Raw genomic sequence first — 16,699 nt, 5'->3', positions numbered from 1 at the left:
TCGGTCTTTGCTGGAATATTGTGTCCAATTCTGGGCAATGTACTTGGGAAGGATGTGAAAGCATTAGTGAGGATGCAGAAAAGATTTTGGAGAATGTTTCTAGAAATGAGGAACTTTTAATGCAATGATAGATTGAAGAAGCTGGGGTTCTCCTTAAAATTAAAAAAAAAAAAATATTGAGAGGAGATCTGTTGGAGGTGTTCAAAATTGAGTGGTCTAGACAGAGCAGATGGAGAGAAACTGTTCTTCAGCTAAACATTAGCAGAGAGGTTATGAACTAGAGGGAACCAATATAACCAAAGACACCATGTGAGAATTTTTAGCATTTTCTTTATGTAGCGAGTTGTTGAGATCTAGAATGCACCGCCTGTGATGGTGTGCGATGAATGTAGGAATTTCAGATATATTGTAGATGTATTGGGTGCAGTAAGGGTTAAAAGTCTGGGTTAGTGTGTGTATGACTGCTGCAGTAGTGTTTTAAAAAAAACTTGTTTGCAAGGCAGAAAAGCTTTGGGAGTCAGAGGTGCAATTAAAGCATCACTAACGTTTGGGCTAATGGATTTTTGTGTATATTAAGAGAGATCCCTGAGTTTAGGGCGATGGTGTCATTAATGGGAGGAGCTAGGGGTTGAACAGTTTGGGGTTGAGTTTTCAGAGTTTTAGTTTATGGCTGGAAGACAAGCTGTGACGTTTCTGAAGAAATACAGCCAGAGATTCTGCATTTTTTAAACCGGGTTCAGGTCTATCTTTTGAAACGGTCTCAGAAGACATCTCGGCACAGCAAGTATTCCTGAGTGCTAACTGTATTTAAAAGTGGATTCGTATCTGAGATAGTTTTGTTGTTTGCGTGGAAATAAAGATAGCAGTTAAGGGTTATTGTGTCACTGGATTGATTAACAATGCTTATGGGGTAATTGTATGCTATTTTTTGTGTGGTAATAAAGATATTTTAATACTGTATTGGTCCTTCCTGTTCCTCCTTGTTTATTCCCTTGTTTTCCTCTTTTATTTTGCCGTAATATTCTTGGTCCATGGATGATTTATGGACATGTGTCTTTAAGGCAGCCTGCCATTTTTTTTTCAAGCAGAAGGAAGCCGTAGCCTGTAGCTTGAAATCAAACAGCACGATTCAGAAGGCTGTGCTACTTTAGACTGGCGATTGGAGATTGGCGGGCCTCGGTGATGACTCGGTTTGAGTGATTTGGCTGGCGGCTAATGAATTGGTCCAAAAGGATTCAGTTTGTTTCATTTAGACAGCTTAGAGGGAAGACCCACTCTCATGTTTGTCTCCTGAAAGACTCTTTCCTGGCAGAAAGCCTGGATGAATCTGTTTACAGGAGGGCCATACTGGCGTACAGGAAAGGTTCAGAATCTGATAACGCTCTCCAGAAATATCCAGCTAATTCTCAGCAAAAGGCCAGTGTGAGAACCAACTCTCTGCAGAAAAGGCTGGTGTGAACCGACCAATTCTTTCTCCAAAAAGCCTGGAAGCAAAGTTTGATGTGAAGCAAGGGGCCTCTCCAGGAGAAGCTGCGAGTAATATTGCTAAACTGCAATGAAGATCATTGCAGGCTATAAACCAGAGTCTTTAATCCACAACCATACGATGAAGAAAGCATGCTGCGAACCACTGTTTGAAGCAAGCACTCGTATCTTTTGACCTTCACCTTTATTATTTTCACCCCATTCCTAGTCTCTGTGTTTGTCTATATTGTGTGTGTGTTTATATGTCTATATTGTGTGTGTGTGGGTAGAGTGTGGGATGGTTAATGGATTAGTAGGTTAGCTTGTTATTCAGTTGCATTTACTGCATATTTCATCATTACCCTTGTTATAAAAATACAGTAATTGTGTTTACATTTATAAACCTGTGACTGATTATTGGGCAGCCAAGAGCCAAAGACTTCGGGAATGTTTATAGGAATTATTGGGTAATTCACTTGTGTTATGACTCCGGGGCACTTGGGGCTGGAATTGACTGTGCGTGCACCTGTCCAGGGTGTCATAACAATATTGTTAGTAATAAAGTTTGTTTTAATATACCATTGCCCTATTTTGCGTGAAATCACTTCTTACAAAATTAAAATAAAATTCTGGGGTCTCTGTCCAGTATCTTAGCCACTGTTGGAGTCTGGCCCAGGCTCGTAATAGGCGATGAAAGCAGATTTAATAGTGGTTTTCTCAAAGGAATCTGATGAGCAGCTAAAAAGCAAACCAATAGTAGTTATAGAGAAAGGTGATTGCATTTGCACGGAGCCGACATTAACTCGACAGTGGTCTCCTCCTCTGCTGGAACCATTCTATGAATAGATTTTATGAATTTGGTACATTTGTAGTGAAGTTTAAAAACTCACCACTATTCTTAGAATTCCCCTATACCAAAAAAAGGGTCGATATTCTAAATGGTGAACAGGAATTCTCACTCCCCGACTCCGATACAGGCTTCAGTGGGCGCTGTTCAGGTCAAACTATATTTTCAAGTTATCCCCCGGTATAACCCATACCTTCACCGAAGGATTTTACCTACTTACCCCTCAGTAGCATTGATATCCTGGGTCCTGCGTTGCTAAGTAAGTAAAGTAGGCTAATAACCACTGTTTCAGGTTAAAGCGTTTAAGTTATTTTATTATTATATATATTTTTTTTCTTTTTAAAAGATGCAATCACTGTCTTTACAGAAAAGTAAAAAGATCTTGCTTCTCGATCCTTCTGGTTGGTTGAAGGGACCTTCAGGCCCAACTTGACAATCTTTTTAAAATCTGGTCTTCTTTAGATGTATTCGCTGATGAGCTCGGTTGCTGTGTCCTATCTTTCCCATGTACCGAGCTATGGGAGCTGGCTCTGCTGGCTCTCTCCTTCGGGTTTTTATATATTTCTAACAGTTATCTAGTTTTTATGACTTTATTGTAAAGTAACTCTTGATTCTCTTTGATTGTAAAAAGTATCTTTGATCTAAACATTGTTTATTCATTTTGACATAACCTCATCTCATAGATCTGATTACATTGTGTCCTTTGTGGTGTTCAAAATGCTTTGACTTCAAGAGGTGTTACTTTTAATTCCTGTCATTTCTCTAGTTTTATTTTCCAATTGTGTCCTCAGCTCATAATTTTGACTTTGATTTTGGCTTTAAATTATGTTTCTCGTAGACTGATAGTCTCCAGTTTTCTTTAATTTACCTAGTATTAGCAAATTTTCACATCTAGAATTCTCACCAAATTCAACTGAACCTCATCCATTCTTTTCTAGATCCTTACTAAGATAGTTACTTTCAATGAAGGTGTGAGCCATTGTTTTTGGCTTCATTCAAAATCCTGTTTGTCTTGTTTGCTAAGCCTGCTTGACCAAGGATATCTGCATTTTACAATCCTTCCCTGGCAGCTGCAGTTAACCCTTTGTGGAATCTTGCCCTGTATTCTCTCATGTTTCTCTCAGACCAGATATTGCCAGACTTCCATGTTTCAAATGACACATCTTTCCATATTTTCAATAACAGTAGCCACCATAACTGATACTAGCTTTGTAGTTCAGATTTTGTTTAATTAACTGAATTTAATTCACCAGCTGCTGTGGTGGGGATTAAACTTGCATCTCTGGACCATTTAGTCCAGGCTTTGGGATTATTAGTCCAATAACACAACTGTACAGTGGTTAGCATTGTAGCTTCAGCGCCAGGGACCCAGGTTTGAGTTTGACCTTGGTGACTGACTGTGTGGAGTTTGCACATTCTCCCTGTGTCTGCGTGGGTTTCCTCCCAGTGCCCCGGTTTCCTCCCATAGTCCAAAGATGCTAAATTGCCCCTAAGTGTCTAAAGGTTAGGTTGAGTTATGGGAATGGGGGGGCGGAGTGGGCCTGGGTAGGGTGCTCTTTCAGATGGTCAGTGCAGGCTCGATGGGCCAAATGGCCGCCTCCTGCACTGTAGGAATTCTATGACTTTTGTGACTGTGCTACCGTACCCCACTGGAAGGGTAGAATGAGCTTGAATGTGATGTTCATATTCATCCTTCTATGTATCAACCATAGTAGCCTTCAATTGAAATTAAATGTACCTGTTTGTGCAAATACCATTGAAGATGTTTGTGCAATAAGATGTGTTGTTGGAATCTGATGTGTGAATTTGTAGGTGACTGGGAATTCAAACCAAATTGTTGTTGTTATGTTGCAGGCGAGCGACCATTCTTGTGTCCCAGCGATGGCTGTGACAAGACTTTCAGCACACAATATAGTCTCAAGAGTCACATGAAGGCTCATGATAAAGAGAACCCATTTATCGTGTCGAACCAGAATTCCATGAATGAGGTTAGTAGCTGTATGTAGTCTTTCTTTAGGAGCTCTGCCAGCAATTTGAGTATGCTCTCAGCTACTCGACCAGTCGTGCACGTGGAAATCATCTAAAATAGAATTATGTGCTTGTATTTGACCCACTTAGTTGTTGGAAAGTAGCAGGCGGTTGAGTCAGTGAGGTAGTAGAAAAGCAATGTTTTGAAATAAAACCAGAACATTTTGGAAATCTACATGTTGGTATGCCAACATCAGAGAGAAAAAATTATGATGTTTTGCGTGAAGACCCTTCTTTAGACCTATGTATTTGGAAATAAGAAAGACAATATTTAACTGGTTAACAATTTTCCCCTGCAAAATTTAATTATCTATAGTGCCCTGATTAAAATTAAACGTGTATATTGAACATTGTGGAGGTGGGTTGAAATCAATCTGTTAACCTTAATAAGGTTTTGTCACCATTGGATTTGTGGTGGATCAATGGATAACATGTTTCTCATTTTGGTTTAATCATGAACGTGCCAAATTGTTTTAAATCTATTCTAATCAATGCAGCGCAAAATGCCTTCTATTGGGCCAGTGAAAGAGCATTTCATGTACTTTCGGACTCTTCTTTGTCAAGGCTGCATATTGTTGTTGTGGAAAATCTGCACCTGTTGAAAGCATCATGGAACATTAATTATAAAATACTGTCCATTATATTAAAGATTATTTGGATTTATAAAGGGATAGTGTGACGTTTTCAATTTTCTCCGTAGGAGACAAGCCAATCACTTTGTTTAAGCGATCTGAGCTTGATATCTACAGATTCAGAACTCAGAGAAAATTCACAGTCGGTAAGCCATTGCTTGTTTTTAGTAATGAACTGCAATATGCTCATACTTTTAACGATAGTTACCTTTTTGATGCTGAGGTTTTTCAGACTATTTTTGCAGATCTCAGTGGGACATCATTTATCTGAATTGGCTGAATATCCCAGCCTCCTCTGAATGTATAATTACTTTATCTCACTGTGGATCTGATTCTATGAATTTATTTTTTTTTAAATTTAAAAATAAAATGAAAATCGCTTATTGTCACAAGTAGGCTTCAAATGAAGTTACTGTGAAAAGCCCCTAGTCACCACATTCCGGCGCCTGTTCGGGGAGGCTGTTACGGGACATTCATTGAATGCAGTCATATTTGGTCATCCAATTTACTGAGATAAATTGTTCACTTCCCCAAAAGGAGGATGTTTTTCAAACTGATGCTGTATTTGGATCCAAAAGGCTGTTAGTTCAAGTCCCTCTTTAAAGACTTGAGTGCATCTCTTCCATCAGATCTTCTTTCAAATGTGAGATTACACCAAGGACCCAATTTGTTCTTGGGTGATTGTAAAATATCCCATTCCGCAATTTGAAGAGAGGCAGTGTGCAGGTGTGCATTTATCCCTCCACCAGCACCACAAAAGCAGATTATCTGGTCATTTATCTCTCTGATGTTTGTGGAACCTTGTTGCATATAATTTCTACATTCACATTTGGTCACTATGCTTCCCAAGGACAGTACTTAATTGGCTGTAAAGTGCTTTGGGGAGATCTTGAGGACATGCGAGGTGCAAAATTAATGAAAAAGTTCTTTCCTTAGCTATTTTGTTTTATTTTCGTTCCACAAGGGGATCTTTATCACTCGGATAACCGGAATCAATTCTGTTGTAAACAAATTATTTGCTATCTGGCAATATATACAGTGTACCAGACTTGCTCCTTCCTTAATTGGTCATTGGACCTATTCTTTCAGTGTTTCACTTCCCCCTGAACAGACATGCTTTAATCATGTAATGTTTAAAAAAAAAAAATCTGTCCACTCTTTATAGCAAAATCATGAAGGTGTGTATAAAGGACATTGCAATTTTGCCACATCTCGCACACAGATAAAGTGTTGTCCCGAGATTGCTTGGCCTTTTCTTATTTGTCAGGATTTCCTTTCCTACTGCTGTTAACTGGGGCATGGATTTTATCAGTTAGGGGTGTTTCTGAGCTGAGGTGGGGAGTATATGACCGGTTTCCTATTCCCGTTTGTAATTTTGTGATCCTACCTGGAAAATTGATGCGAATCTAAAGGACTAAATTCAGTGATTCCTCAGTTGCAAATCAGAGGTTTTATGGCAGAGCGGCCCGAACATCTGCTCCTGGGATCACTGAACTTATCGTGGAGTAGAAACAGGATGATGCGTAACAAAAAAGGGTGCACTGTTGAAAGATCCATGGAATCTAAATCCAGCAAGTGTTCGTGACTTTGGGAGAGGAGGGGAGAAGGTTTGCATAGAGTGGGATTGTAGTTCTTAAATAAACAGACAGTTGGAATGTAAATTTGTGATGGGTGGCAAAGATATTGAAAAATTAAAATTGGTTATGATGAAACAAATTGGGGTGGCCAATTGCCATGTTATATATTTATTAGGGCAGCATGGTGGCGCAGTGGGTTAGCCCTGTTGCCTCACGGCGCCAAGGTCCCAGGTTCGATCCCGGCTCTGGGTCACTGTCCGTGTGGAGTTTGCACATTCTCTCCGTGTTTACGCTGGTTTTGCCCCCACAACCCAAAGATGTGCAGGCTAGGTGGATTGGCCACGCTAAATTGCCCCTTAAATGGAAAAAATGAACTGGGTACTCTAAATTTATTTTTAAATATATGTTTATTAGACATTGGAAATGTTGAAGCACTTAGTATAACTTCTCTATTCTGCTGCCACCACCTGCCAATTAGCAGTTATTAATTCCTGTTTGTTTCCTCTGTTAGACTCAAGGACGGGACCTAAGCACCATTTCAGCAGAAAGTATATTTGAATCTATGTTTAACAATACTGATAGCTGCACTAGCCATGATGGATCTCAACAGACAGGTATGAATAGGCTGAATGAATCTCTCTTTGCTATAATGCAGTTGATATCCACTAAATGTTAGTGTAGGTCTACTCTCTTCAGTTAAAAATAAATGTAAATTTCGAGTAACTCCTGTGATTTTTATTTTTAACATGATTTTTTTCTCTGCGCATACAAGGGGGGTGGGGGGGAGGAGTAGTTTAAAGTCCCCATTGCAGGAATTTAAAATATTTTTTTTTTTATTAAATATTTTATTGAAAATTTTTGGTCAACCAACACAGTACATTGTGCATTCTTTACACAATATTATAACAACACAAATAACAATGACCTATTTTATAAACAAAAAATGAATAAATAATAAATAACAAAAATGAAAACTAGCCCTAATTGGCAACTGCCTTGTCACAAGTAACACTCTCCAAAAATATAATTTAACAGTCCAATATATAATTATCTGTAGCAACGACCTATACATACTATACAGTATATATTAACAACCCTGAGAGTCCTTCTGGTTCCTCCTCTTTCCCCCCCCCCCCCCCCCGATCCTGGGCTGCTGCTGCTGCCTTCTTTTTCCCATTCCGTCTATCTTTCTGCGAGGTATTCGACGAACGGTTGCCACCGCCTGGTGAACCCTTGAGCCGACCCCCTTAGGACGAACTTAATCCGCTCTAGCTTTATAAACCCTGCCATGTCATTTATCCAGGTCTCCACCCCCGGGGGCTTGGCTTCTTTCCACATTAGCAATATCCTGCGCCGGGCTACTAGGGACGCAAAGGCCAAAACATCGGCCTCTCTCGCCTCCTGCACTCCCGGCTCTTGTGCAACCCCAAATATAGCCAACCCCCAGCTTGGTTCGACCCGGACTCCTACTACTTTTGAAAGCACCTTTGTCACCCCCATCCAAAACCCCTGTAGTGCCGGGCATGACCAAAACATATGGGTATGATTCGCTGGGCTTCTCGAGCACCTCGCACACCTATCCTCCACCCCAAAAAATTTACTGAGCCGTGCTCCAGTCATATGTGCCCTGTGTAATACCTTAAACTGAATCAGGCTTAGCCTGGCACACGAGGACGACGAGTTTACCCTGCTTCGGGCATCTGCCCACAGCCCCTCCTCGATCTCCTCCCCCAGCTCTTCTTCCCATTTCCCTTTTAGTTCATCTACCATAGTCTCCCCTTCGTCCCTCATTTCCCTATATATATATCTGACACCTTACCATCCCCCACCCATGTCTTTGAGATCACTCTGTCCTGCACCTCTTGTGTCGGGAGCTGCGGGAATTCCCTCACCTGTTGCCTCGCAAAAGCCCTCAGTTGCATATACCTGAATGCATTCCCTTGGGGCAACCCATATTTCTCGGTCAGCGCTCCCAGACTCGCGAACTTCCCATCCACAAACAGATCTTTCAGTTGCGTTATTCCTGCTCTTTGCCACATTCCATATCCCCCATCCATTCCCCCCGGGGCAAACCTATGGTTGTTTCTTATCGGGGACCCCCCCAAGGCTCCAGTCTTTCCCCTATGCCGTCTCCACTGTCCCCAAATCTTCAGTGTAGCCACCACCACCGGGCTTGTGGTGTAGTTCCTTGGTGAGAACGGCAATGGGGCTGTCACCATAGCCTGTAGGCTAGTCCCCCTACAGGACGCCCTCTCTAATTTCTTCCACGCCGCTCCCTCCTCCTCTCCCATCCACTTACTCACCATTGAAATATTAGCGGCCCAATAATACTCACTCAGGCTCGGTAGTGCCAGCCCCCCCCTATCCCTGCTACGCTGTAAGAATCCCTTCCTCACTCTCGGGGTCTTCCCGGCCCACACAAAACCCATGATGCTCTTTTCAATCCTTTTTAAAAAAGCCTTTGTGATCACCACTGGGAGGCACTGAAACACAAAGAGGAATCTCGGGAGGACCACCATCTTAACCGCCTGCACCCTCCCTGCCACTGACAGGGATACCATATCCCATCTCTTGAAATCCTCCTCCATCTGTTCCACCAACCGCGTTAAATTTAACCTATGCAATGTGCCCCAATTCTTAGCTATCTGGATCCCCAGGTAACGAAAGTCCCTTGTTACCTTCCTCAACGGTAGGTCCTCTATTTCTCTACTCTGCTCCCCTGGATGCACCACAAACAACTCACTTTTCCCCATGTTCAATTTATACCCTGAAAAATCCCCAAACTCCCCAAGTATCCGCATTATTTCTGGCATCCCCTCCGCCGGGTCCGCCACGTATAGTAGCAAATCGTCCGCATACAAAGATACCCGGTGCTCTTCTCCTCCCCTAAGTACTCCCCTCCACTTCTTGGAACCCCTCAACGCTATCGCCAGGGGCTCAATCGCCAGTGCAAACAATAATGGGGACAGAGGGCATCCCTGCCTTGTCCCTCTATGGAGCCGAAAATATGCAGATCCCCGTCCATTCGTGACCACGCTCGCCACTGGGGCCCTATACAACAGCTGCACCCATCTAACATACCCCTCTCCAAAACCAAATCTCCTCAAGGACCCGCATTGTAGCGGGTCCTTTTCCTTCTTTAAGAGAAGCGATATCGTTGCTTCAGACATAGTCGGGGGCAGTTGTCCCCTTTCCTTTGCCTCATTAAAGGTCCTCGTCAGTACCGGGGCGAGCAAGTCCACATATTTTCTATAGAATTCGACTGGGAATCCATCCGGTCCCGGGGCCTTTCCCGCCTGCATGCTCCTAATTCCTTTCACCACTTCTTCTACCTCGATCTGTGCTCCCAGTCCCACCCTTTCCTGCTCTTCCACCTTGGGAAATTCCAGCCGATCCAAGAAGCCCATCATTCTCTCCCTCCCATCCGGGGGTTGAGCTTCATATAATTTTTTATAAAATGTCTTGAACACTCCATTCACTCTCTCCGCTCCCCGCTCCATCTCTCCTTCCTCATCCCTCACTCCCCCTATTTCCCTCGCTGCTCCCCTTTTCCTCAATTGGTGTGCCAGCAACCTGCTCGCCTTCTCCCCATATTCGTACTGTAGGAATTTAAAATATTGACTACATGGGTGATAGGAGTTGTAATCACCTGTTTGGAAATGGAGTGTCAAGGCATATAATGTTAAAGTGTATAGACTAATGGTTTTTGATAATCGGTAGGTTTTCACATTACATATTAAAATAGCAAAATATACAAATTAAGTAGCCAAACTGAGTCGGGAGAAGATAAGAAGACTCGAGGTGCATTCTTCCTAAATTTCCACTTCAGATTATACACACTGGAATACAACAGTTGAGGTTGGGGAAAATATAAGGGATTGCAACCCTCACAGGCTGCTCTTGTCCACCTCTAAGTTATTTAAAGAGCAGTATTGACACAAGCCTCTTAGATTGCATAGGTATTCTGTAGAGCAAGGGTTCCCAAACATACCCTCCGGAGTCCATGAAGGGTCTCCAGGGATTTCACTGAGCCAGTGGCCGCCACGTGATGGGCAAACACCGGTTCGAAAGGAACAACTGACCAATTTCAAAACTAATTGCAGGAATGAAATAGGCCAATTAGAGCAAAGCCTCTTGGAGAACCGGATGCTAATTGGCTAGTTATTGGCCCGTTTGATTTATTCCATCTTGCTGTTGCTGGGCAGAATTCCTTGCACAATGTTCAGCACCATTTGCATCTCCTCAGATACTGAATCAGGTCATGTCCAAATGCAGCAAGACCTGGACAACATCCAGGGCAGCATGGTAGCACAGTGGTTAGCACAGTTCCTTCACAGCTCCAGGGTCCCAGGTTCGATTCCTGGCATGGGTCACTGTCTGTGCGGTTGTCTGCACGTTCTCCCCGTGTCTGCGTGGGTTTCCTCCGGGTGCTCCGGTTTCCTCCCACAGTCCAAAGATGTGCAGGTTAGGTGGATTGGCCTTAGTGTCCAAAACAAAAGGTTAGGTGGGGTTACGGGGATAGGTTGGAGGTGTGGGCTTAAGTAGGGTGCTCTTTCCAAGGGCCAGTGCAGACTCGATGGGCCGAATGGCCTTCTGCATGTAAATTCTATGATCCAGGCTTGGGCTCACAAGTGGCAAGTAACATTCGTGCCATGCAATGACCAACTCCAACAAGAGAGGATCTAACTGCAGCCCCTTGATATTCAATGGCATCACCATCGCCGAATCCCCTAGTATCAACACAGGGGTTACCATTGACCAGAAACTGAACTGGACTAGCCATATAAATACCGTGGTTACCAGAGCAGATCAGAGGCTAAGAATCCTGCAGCAAGTAACTTGACTCATGACGTTTCCCCCCCCCCCCCCCCCCCCACCCCTCAAGACCCGTCCACTATCTTCAAGGCACAAGGATGCCCAAAGATGTGCAGGTTAGGTGGATTGGCCATGATAAAAATTGTCCTTAGTGTCCAAAATTGCCCTTAGTGTTGGGTGGGGTTATGGGGATAGGGTGGAAGTGTGGACCTTGGGTAGGGTGCTCTTTCCAAGAGCCGGTGCAGACCCGATGGGCCAAATGGCCTCCATCTGCACTGTAAATGCTATGAAGGAGTGTGATGGAATACTCTCCATTTGCCCAGATGAGTGCAGCTCCAACAACACTCAAGAAGCTTGACACAATCCAGGATAAAACAGCCCGCTTGATTTCTACGCCTTCTGCAAACATTCAATGAACAGTATCAGCAGTGCGTACCTTGTGAAAAATGCACTGCAGGAACTCATCAACTTTCCTAAGGCAACACCTTCCGAATCCACAACCACTGCCATCTAGATGGGCAAGAGCAACAGATACCTGGGAACATCAACACCCAGAATTCCCAACAAAGTCACTCACCATCCAGACTTGGAAATATAATGCAGTTCCTTCACTGTCACTGGACCAAAATCCTGGAATTCCCTCCCTAACAGCACTGCGGTATGCCTGCACCACGAGGACTGCAGCGGTTCAGAGAAGCCAGCTCACCGCTACCTTCTCCTGAAGAACAACTAGAGATGGGCAATAAATGCTGGCCTAATCAGCCAGAGCCACATCCCATATTTTGAATTTTTTAAAACAGCAGCGAATCGTCCTGAGAATGGTTCCAGCGGCAAAAAGAGGCCTCAGCGGTGTATGGGGGGGTTTTCAAGAGGCGAGTGTGAGGGGGTGAGTGGGTGGGCGCGGGGGGGAGTGGGCGGGAGAGAGAGGGGGTGAGTGGGTGTGAGAGAGAGGGGGTGAGTGGGTGTGAGAGAGAGGGGGTGAGTGGGTGTGAGAGAGAGGGGGTGAGTGGGCGGGAGAGGGGGGGAGAGGGCGGGAGAGAGAGGGGGGGAGTGGGCGGGAGATAGAGGGGGGGGAGTGGGCGGGAGTGAGAGGGGAGGGGAGTGGGCGGGACAGAGGGGAGGGGAGTGGGCGGGACAGGGGGAGGGGAGTGGGCAGGAGAGAGAGATGGGGGAGTGGGTGTGAGAGAGGGAGGGAGTGGGCGGGAGAGAGAGGGGGGGAGTGGGCGGGAGAGAGAGGGGGGGGAGTGGGCGGGAGAGAGAGGGGGGGAGTGGGCGGGAGAGAGAGGGGGGGAGTGGGCGGGAGAGAGAGGGGGGGAGTGGGCGGGAGAGAGAGGGGGGGAGTGGGCGGGAGAGAGAGGGGGGGAGTGGGCGGGAGTGAGAGGGGAGGGGAGTGGGCGGGACAGAGGGGAGGGGAGTGGGCGGGACAGGGGGAGGGGAGTGGGCAGGAAAGAGAGATGGGGGGTAGTGGGCGGGAGAGAGAGAGGAGGGGAGTGGGCGGGAGAGAGAGAGGAGGGGAGTGGGCGGGAGAGAGGGGGGAGTGGGCGGGAGAGAGAGATGGGGGAGTGGGCGGGAGAGAGAGATGGGGGGGAGTGGGCGGGAGAGAGGGGGGAGTGGGCGGGGGAGAGAGAGGAGGGGAGTGGGCGGGAGAGAGGGGGGAGGAGTGGGCGGGAGAGAGGGGGGGAGTGGGCGGGAGAGAGATGGGGAGTGGGCGGGAGAGAGATGGGGGAGTGGGCGGGAGAGAGATGGGGGAGAGAGGGGGGGAGTGGGCGGGAGAGGGGGGAGTGGGCGGGAAAGAGAGGGGAGGAGTGGGCGGGAGAGAGCGGGGTGAGTGGGTGTGAGCGAAAGGGGGATGAGTGGGTGTGAGAGTGGGGAGTGAGTGGGCGGGGGAGAAAGGGGGGAGTGGGGTGTGTGGGCGCAGCAGAGAGGGGGAGGGGAGTGTGCGGGAGAGAGAGGGTAGGGAGTGTGCGGTGGAGAGAGGGGGGAAGTGGGCGGGAGTGGGTGGGGGAGAGTGGGCGGGAGAGGGGGGAGAGGGGGGGTAGTGGGAGGGGGAGAGGGGGGGAGTGGGCGGGAGAGGGGGGGAGTGGGCGGGAGAGGGGGGGAGTGGGCGGGGGAGTGGGCGGGAGAGGGGGGGAGTGGGCGGGAGAGGGGGGGGAGTGGGCGGGAGAGGGGGGGAGTGGGCGGGAGAGGGGGGGGAGTGGGCGGGAGAGGAGGGGAGTGGGCGGGAGAGGGGGGGAGTGGGCGGGAGAGGGGGGGAGTGGGCGGGAGAGGGGGGGAGTGGGCGGGAGAGGGGGGAGTGGGCGGGAGAGGGGGGGAGTGGGCGGGAGAGGGGGGGGGGGAGTGGGCGGGAGATGGGGAGGGGAGTGGGCGGGAGAGAGAGAGGGGGGAGTGGGCGGGAGAGAGGGGGGGAGTGGGCGGGAGAGAGAGGGGGGGAGTGGGCGGGAGAGAGAGGGGGGGAGTGGGCGGGAGAGAGAGGGGGGGAGTGGGCGGGAGAGAGAGGGGGGGAGTGGGCGGGAGAGAGAGGGGGGGAGTGGGCGGGAGAGAGAGGGGGGGAGTGGGCGGGAGAGAGAGGGGGGGAGTGGGCGGGAGAGAGAGGGGGGGGAGTGGGCGGGAGTGAGAGGGAGGGGAGTGGGCGGGAGAGAAGGGGGGGAGTGGGCGGGAGAGAGGGATGGGGGAGTGGGCGGGAGAGAGATGGGGGGGGGAGTGGGCGGGAGAGAGGGGGAGGAGTGGGCGGGAGAGAGGGGGGGAGTGGGCGGGAGAGAGATGGGGGAGTGGGCGGGAGAGAGATGGGGGAGTGGGCGGGAGAGAGATGGGGGAGTGGGCGGGGGAGAGGGGGGAGTGGGCGGGAGAGAGCGGGGTGAGTGGGTGTGAGCGAAAGGGGGATGAGTGGGTGTGAGAGTGGGGAGTGAGTGGGCGGGGGAGAAAGGGGGGAGTGGGGTGTGTGGGCGCAGCAGAGACGGGGAGGGGAGTGTGCGGGAGAGTGAGGGTAGGGAGTGTGCGGTGGAGAGAGGGGGGAAGTGGGCGGGAGGGGGGGGGAGTGGGCGGGAGTGGGCGGGAGAGGGGGGGAGTGGGCGGGAGAGGGGGGGGGAGTAGGGGGGGGAGTGGGCGGGAGAGGGGGGGGGAGTGGGCGGGAGAGGGGGGGGGAGTGGGCGGGTGGGGGGGGGGGGAGTGGGCGGGAGAGGGGGGGGGGAGTGGGCGGGAGAGGGGGGGGGGAGTGGGCGGGAGAGGGGGGGGGGGAGTGGGCGGGAGAGGGGGGGGGGAGTGGGCGGGAGAGGGGGGGGGGAGTGGGCGGGAGAGGGGGGGGGGAGTGGGCGGGAGAGGGGGGGGGAGTGGGCGGGAGAGGGGGGGGGAGTGGGCGGGAGAGGGGGGGGGGAGTGGGCGGGAGAGGGGGGGGGAGTGGGCGGGAGAGGGGGGGGGGAGTGGGCGGGAGAGGGGGGGAGTGGGCGGGAGAGGGGGGGAGTGGGCGGGAGAGGGGGGGGGAGTGGGCGGGAGGAGGGGGGGGAGAGGGCGGGAGAGGGGGGGGTGAGTGGGCGGGAGGGGGGGGGAGTGGGCGGGAGGGGGGGGGAGTGGGCGGGAGAGGGGGGGGGGAGTGGGCGGGAGGGGGGGGGGGGAGTGGGCGGGAGAGGGGGGGGAGTGGGCGGGAGAGGGGGGGGGAGTGGGCGGGAGAGGGGGGGGGAGTGGGGGGGAGGGGGGGGGGAGTGGGCGGGAGAGGGGGGGGAGTGGGTGTGAGAGAGGGGAGGGGGGAGTGGGTGTGAGAGGGGAATGAGTGGGCAGGAGGGGGGGTGAGTGGGTGGGTGAGTGGGTGGGCAGGGCGGGAGTGGGCGGGAGAGGGGGGGGGGGAGTGGGCGGGAGAGGGGGGGGGGAGTGGGTGTGAGAGAGGGGAGGGGGGAGTGGGTGTGAGAGGGGAATGAGTGGGCAGGAGGGGGGGTGAGTGGGTGGGTGAGTGGGTGGGCAGGGCGGGAGTGGGCGGGAGAGGGGGGGAGTGGGCGGGAGAGGGGGGGAGTGGGCGGGAGAGGGGGGGAGTGGGCGGGAGAGGGGGGGAGTGGGCGGGAGAGGGGGGGAGTGGGCGGGAGAGGGGGGGAGTGGGTGGGAGGGAGGGAGTGGGTGTGAGAGAGATGGGTGAGTGGGTGGGCAGGGGGGGGGGGGGGAGTGGGTGGGAGAGAGACCGGGAGTGGGCGGGAGAGAAGTGGGTGGGACAGAGAGGGGGGAGTGGGTGGGACAGAGAGGGGGGAGTGGGTGGGAGAGAGAGGGGGGAGTGGGTGGGAGAGAGAGGGGGAGTGGGTGGGAGAGAGAGGGGGAGTGGGTGGGAGAGAGAGGGGGGAGTGGGTGGGAGAGAGAGGGGGGAGTGGGTGGGAGAGAGAGGGGGGAGTGGGTGGGAGAGAGAGGGGGGAGTGGGTGGGAGAGAGAGGGGGGAGTGGGTGGGTGAGAGAGGGGGGGAGTGGGTGGGAGAGAGAGGGGGAGTGGGCGGGAGAGATGGAGTGGGTGTGAGGGGGGGGGGGGAGTGTGCGGGAGGGAGGGAGTGGGTGTGAGAGAGATGGGTGAGTGGGTGGGCGCGGTGGGGGGAGTGGGTGGGAGGGAGGGGGAAGGGGGAGGGAGGGGGGCGGGTGAGAGGTGGGTGGGAGAGGGGGGAGTGGGTGGGAGAGGGGGGAGTGGGTGGGAGAGGGGGGAGTGGGTGGGAGAGGGGGGAGTGGGTGGGAGAGGGGTGAGTGGGTGGGAGAGAGAGGAGTGGGTGGGAGAGAGAGGAGTGGGTGGGAGAGAGAAGTGGGCGGGAGAGAGGGGGAGTGGGCGGGAGAGAGGCGGGGTGTGGGCAGGAGAGAGGGGGGTGTGGGTGGGTGTGAGAGGAGGTGAGTGGGTGTAGAGAGAGGGGTGAGTGGGTGTGAGAGAGAGGGGTGAGTGGGTGTGAGAGAGGGGGGTGAGTGGGTGTGAGAGGGGGGTGAGTGGGTGTGAGAGGGGGGGTGAGTGGGTGTGAGGGGGGTGAGTGGGTGTGAGAGGGGGGTGAGTGGGTGTGAGAGAGGGGGTGAGTGGGTGAGAGAGAGAGGGGGTCAGTGGGTGAGAGAGAGGGGGGGGTCAGTGGGTGTGAGAGAGGGGGAGAGTGGGTGTGAGAGAGAGGGGGGTGAGTGGGTGTGAGGGGGTGAGTGGGTGTGAGAGAGAGGGGGGGTGAGTGGGTGTGAGGGGGTGAGTGGGTGTGAGAGAGAGGGGGTGAGTGGGTGTGAGAGAGAGGGGGTGAGTGGGTGTAAGAGAGAGGGGTGAGTGGTGTGAGAGGGGGTGAGTGGGTGAGAGAGAGAGGGGAATGAGTGGGTGTGAGAGACAGGGGGCTGAGTGGGTGTGAGAGAGGTGAG

The 16,699-nt window shown here is 51.2% G+C and overlaps 1 protein-coding gene across 4 annotated transcripts in view; it reads left to right on the top strand.

The window, feature by feature from the left end:
• mtf1 (metal-regulatory transcription factor 1) overlaps positions 1 to 16,699 on the top strand; it is a 159,556-nt gene that overhangs the window by 105,302 nt on the left and 37,555 nt on the right. For all 4 annotated transcript variants that reach the window (XM_072501854.1, XM_072501845.1, XM_072501842.1 and 1 more), the window contains exons 6-8: positions 4,166 to 4,299; positions 5,040 to 5,117; positions 7,060 to 7,162. In XM_072501854.1, the coding sequence (XP_072357955.1) occupies positions 4,166 to 4,299; positions 5,040 to 5,117; positions 7,060 to 7,162 (315 nt within the window). The remainder of the gene's footprint in view (positions 1 to 4,165; positions 4,300 to 5,039; positions 5,118 to 7,059; positions 7,163 to 16,699) is intronic.

The sequence above is a fragment of the Scyliorhinus torazame genome, chromosome 1 (assembly GCF_047496885.1).
Source record: "Scyliorhinus torazame isolate Kashiwa2021f chromosome 1, sScyTor2.1, whole genome shotgun sequence".
NCBI lineage: Eukaryota > Metazoa > Chordata > Chondrichthyes > Carcharhiniformes > Scyliorhinidae > Scyliorhinus > Scyliorhinus torazame.
The sequence above is the reverse complement of the archived record's forward strand: the minus strand, read 5'-3'. Positions and strand labels throughout refer to the sequence as shown.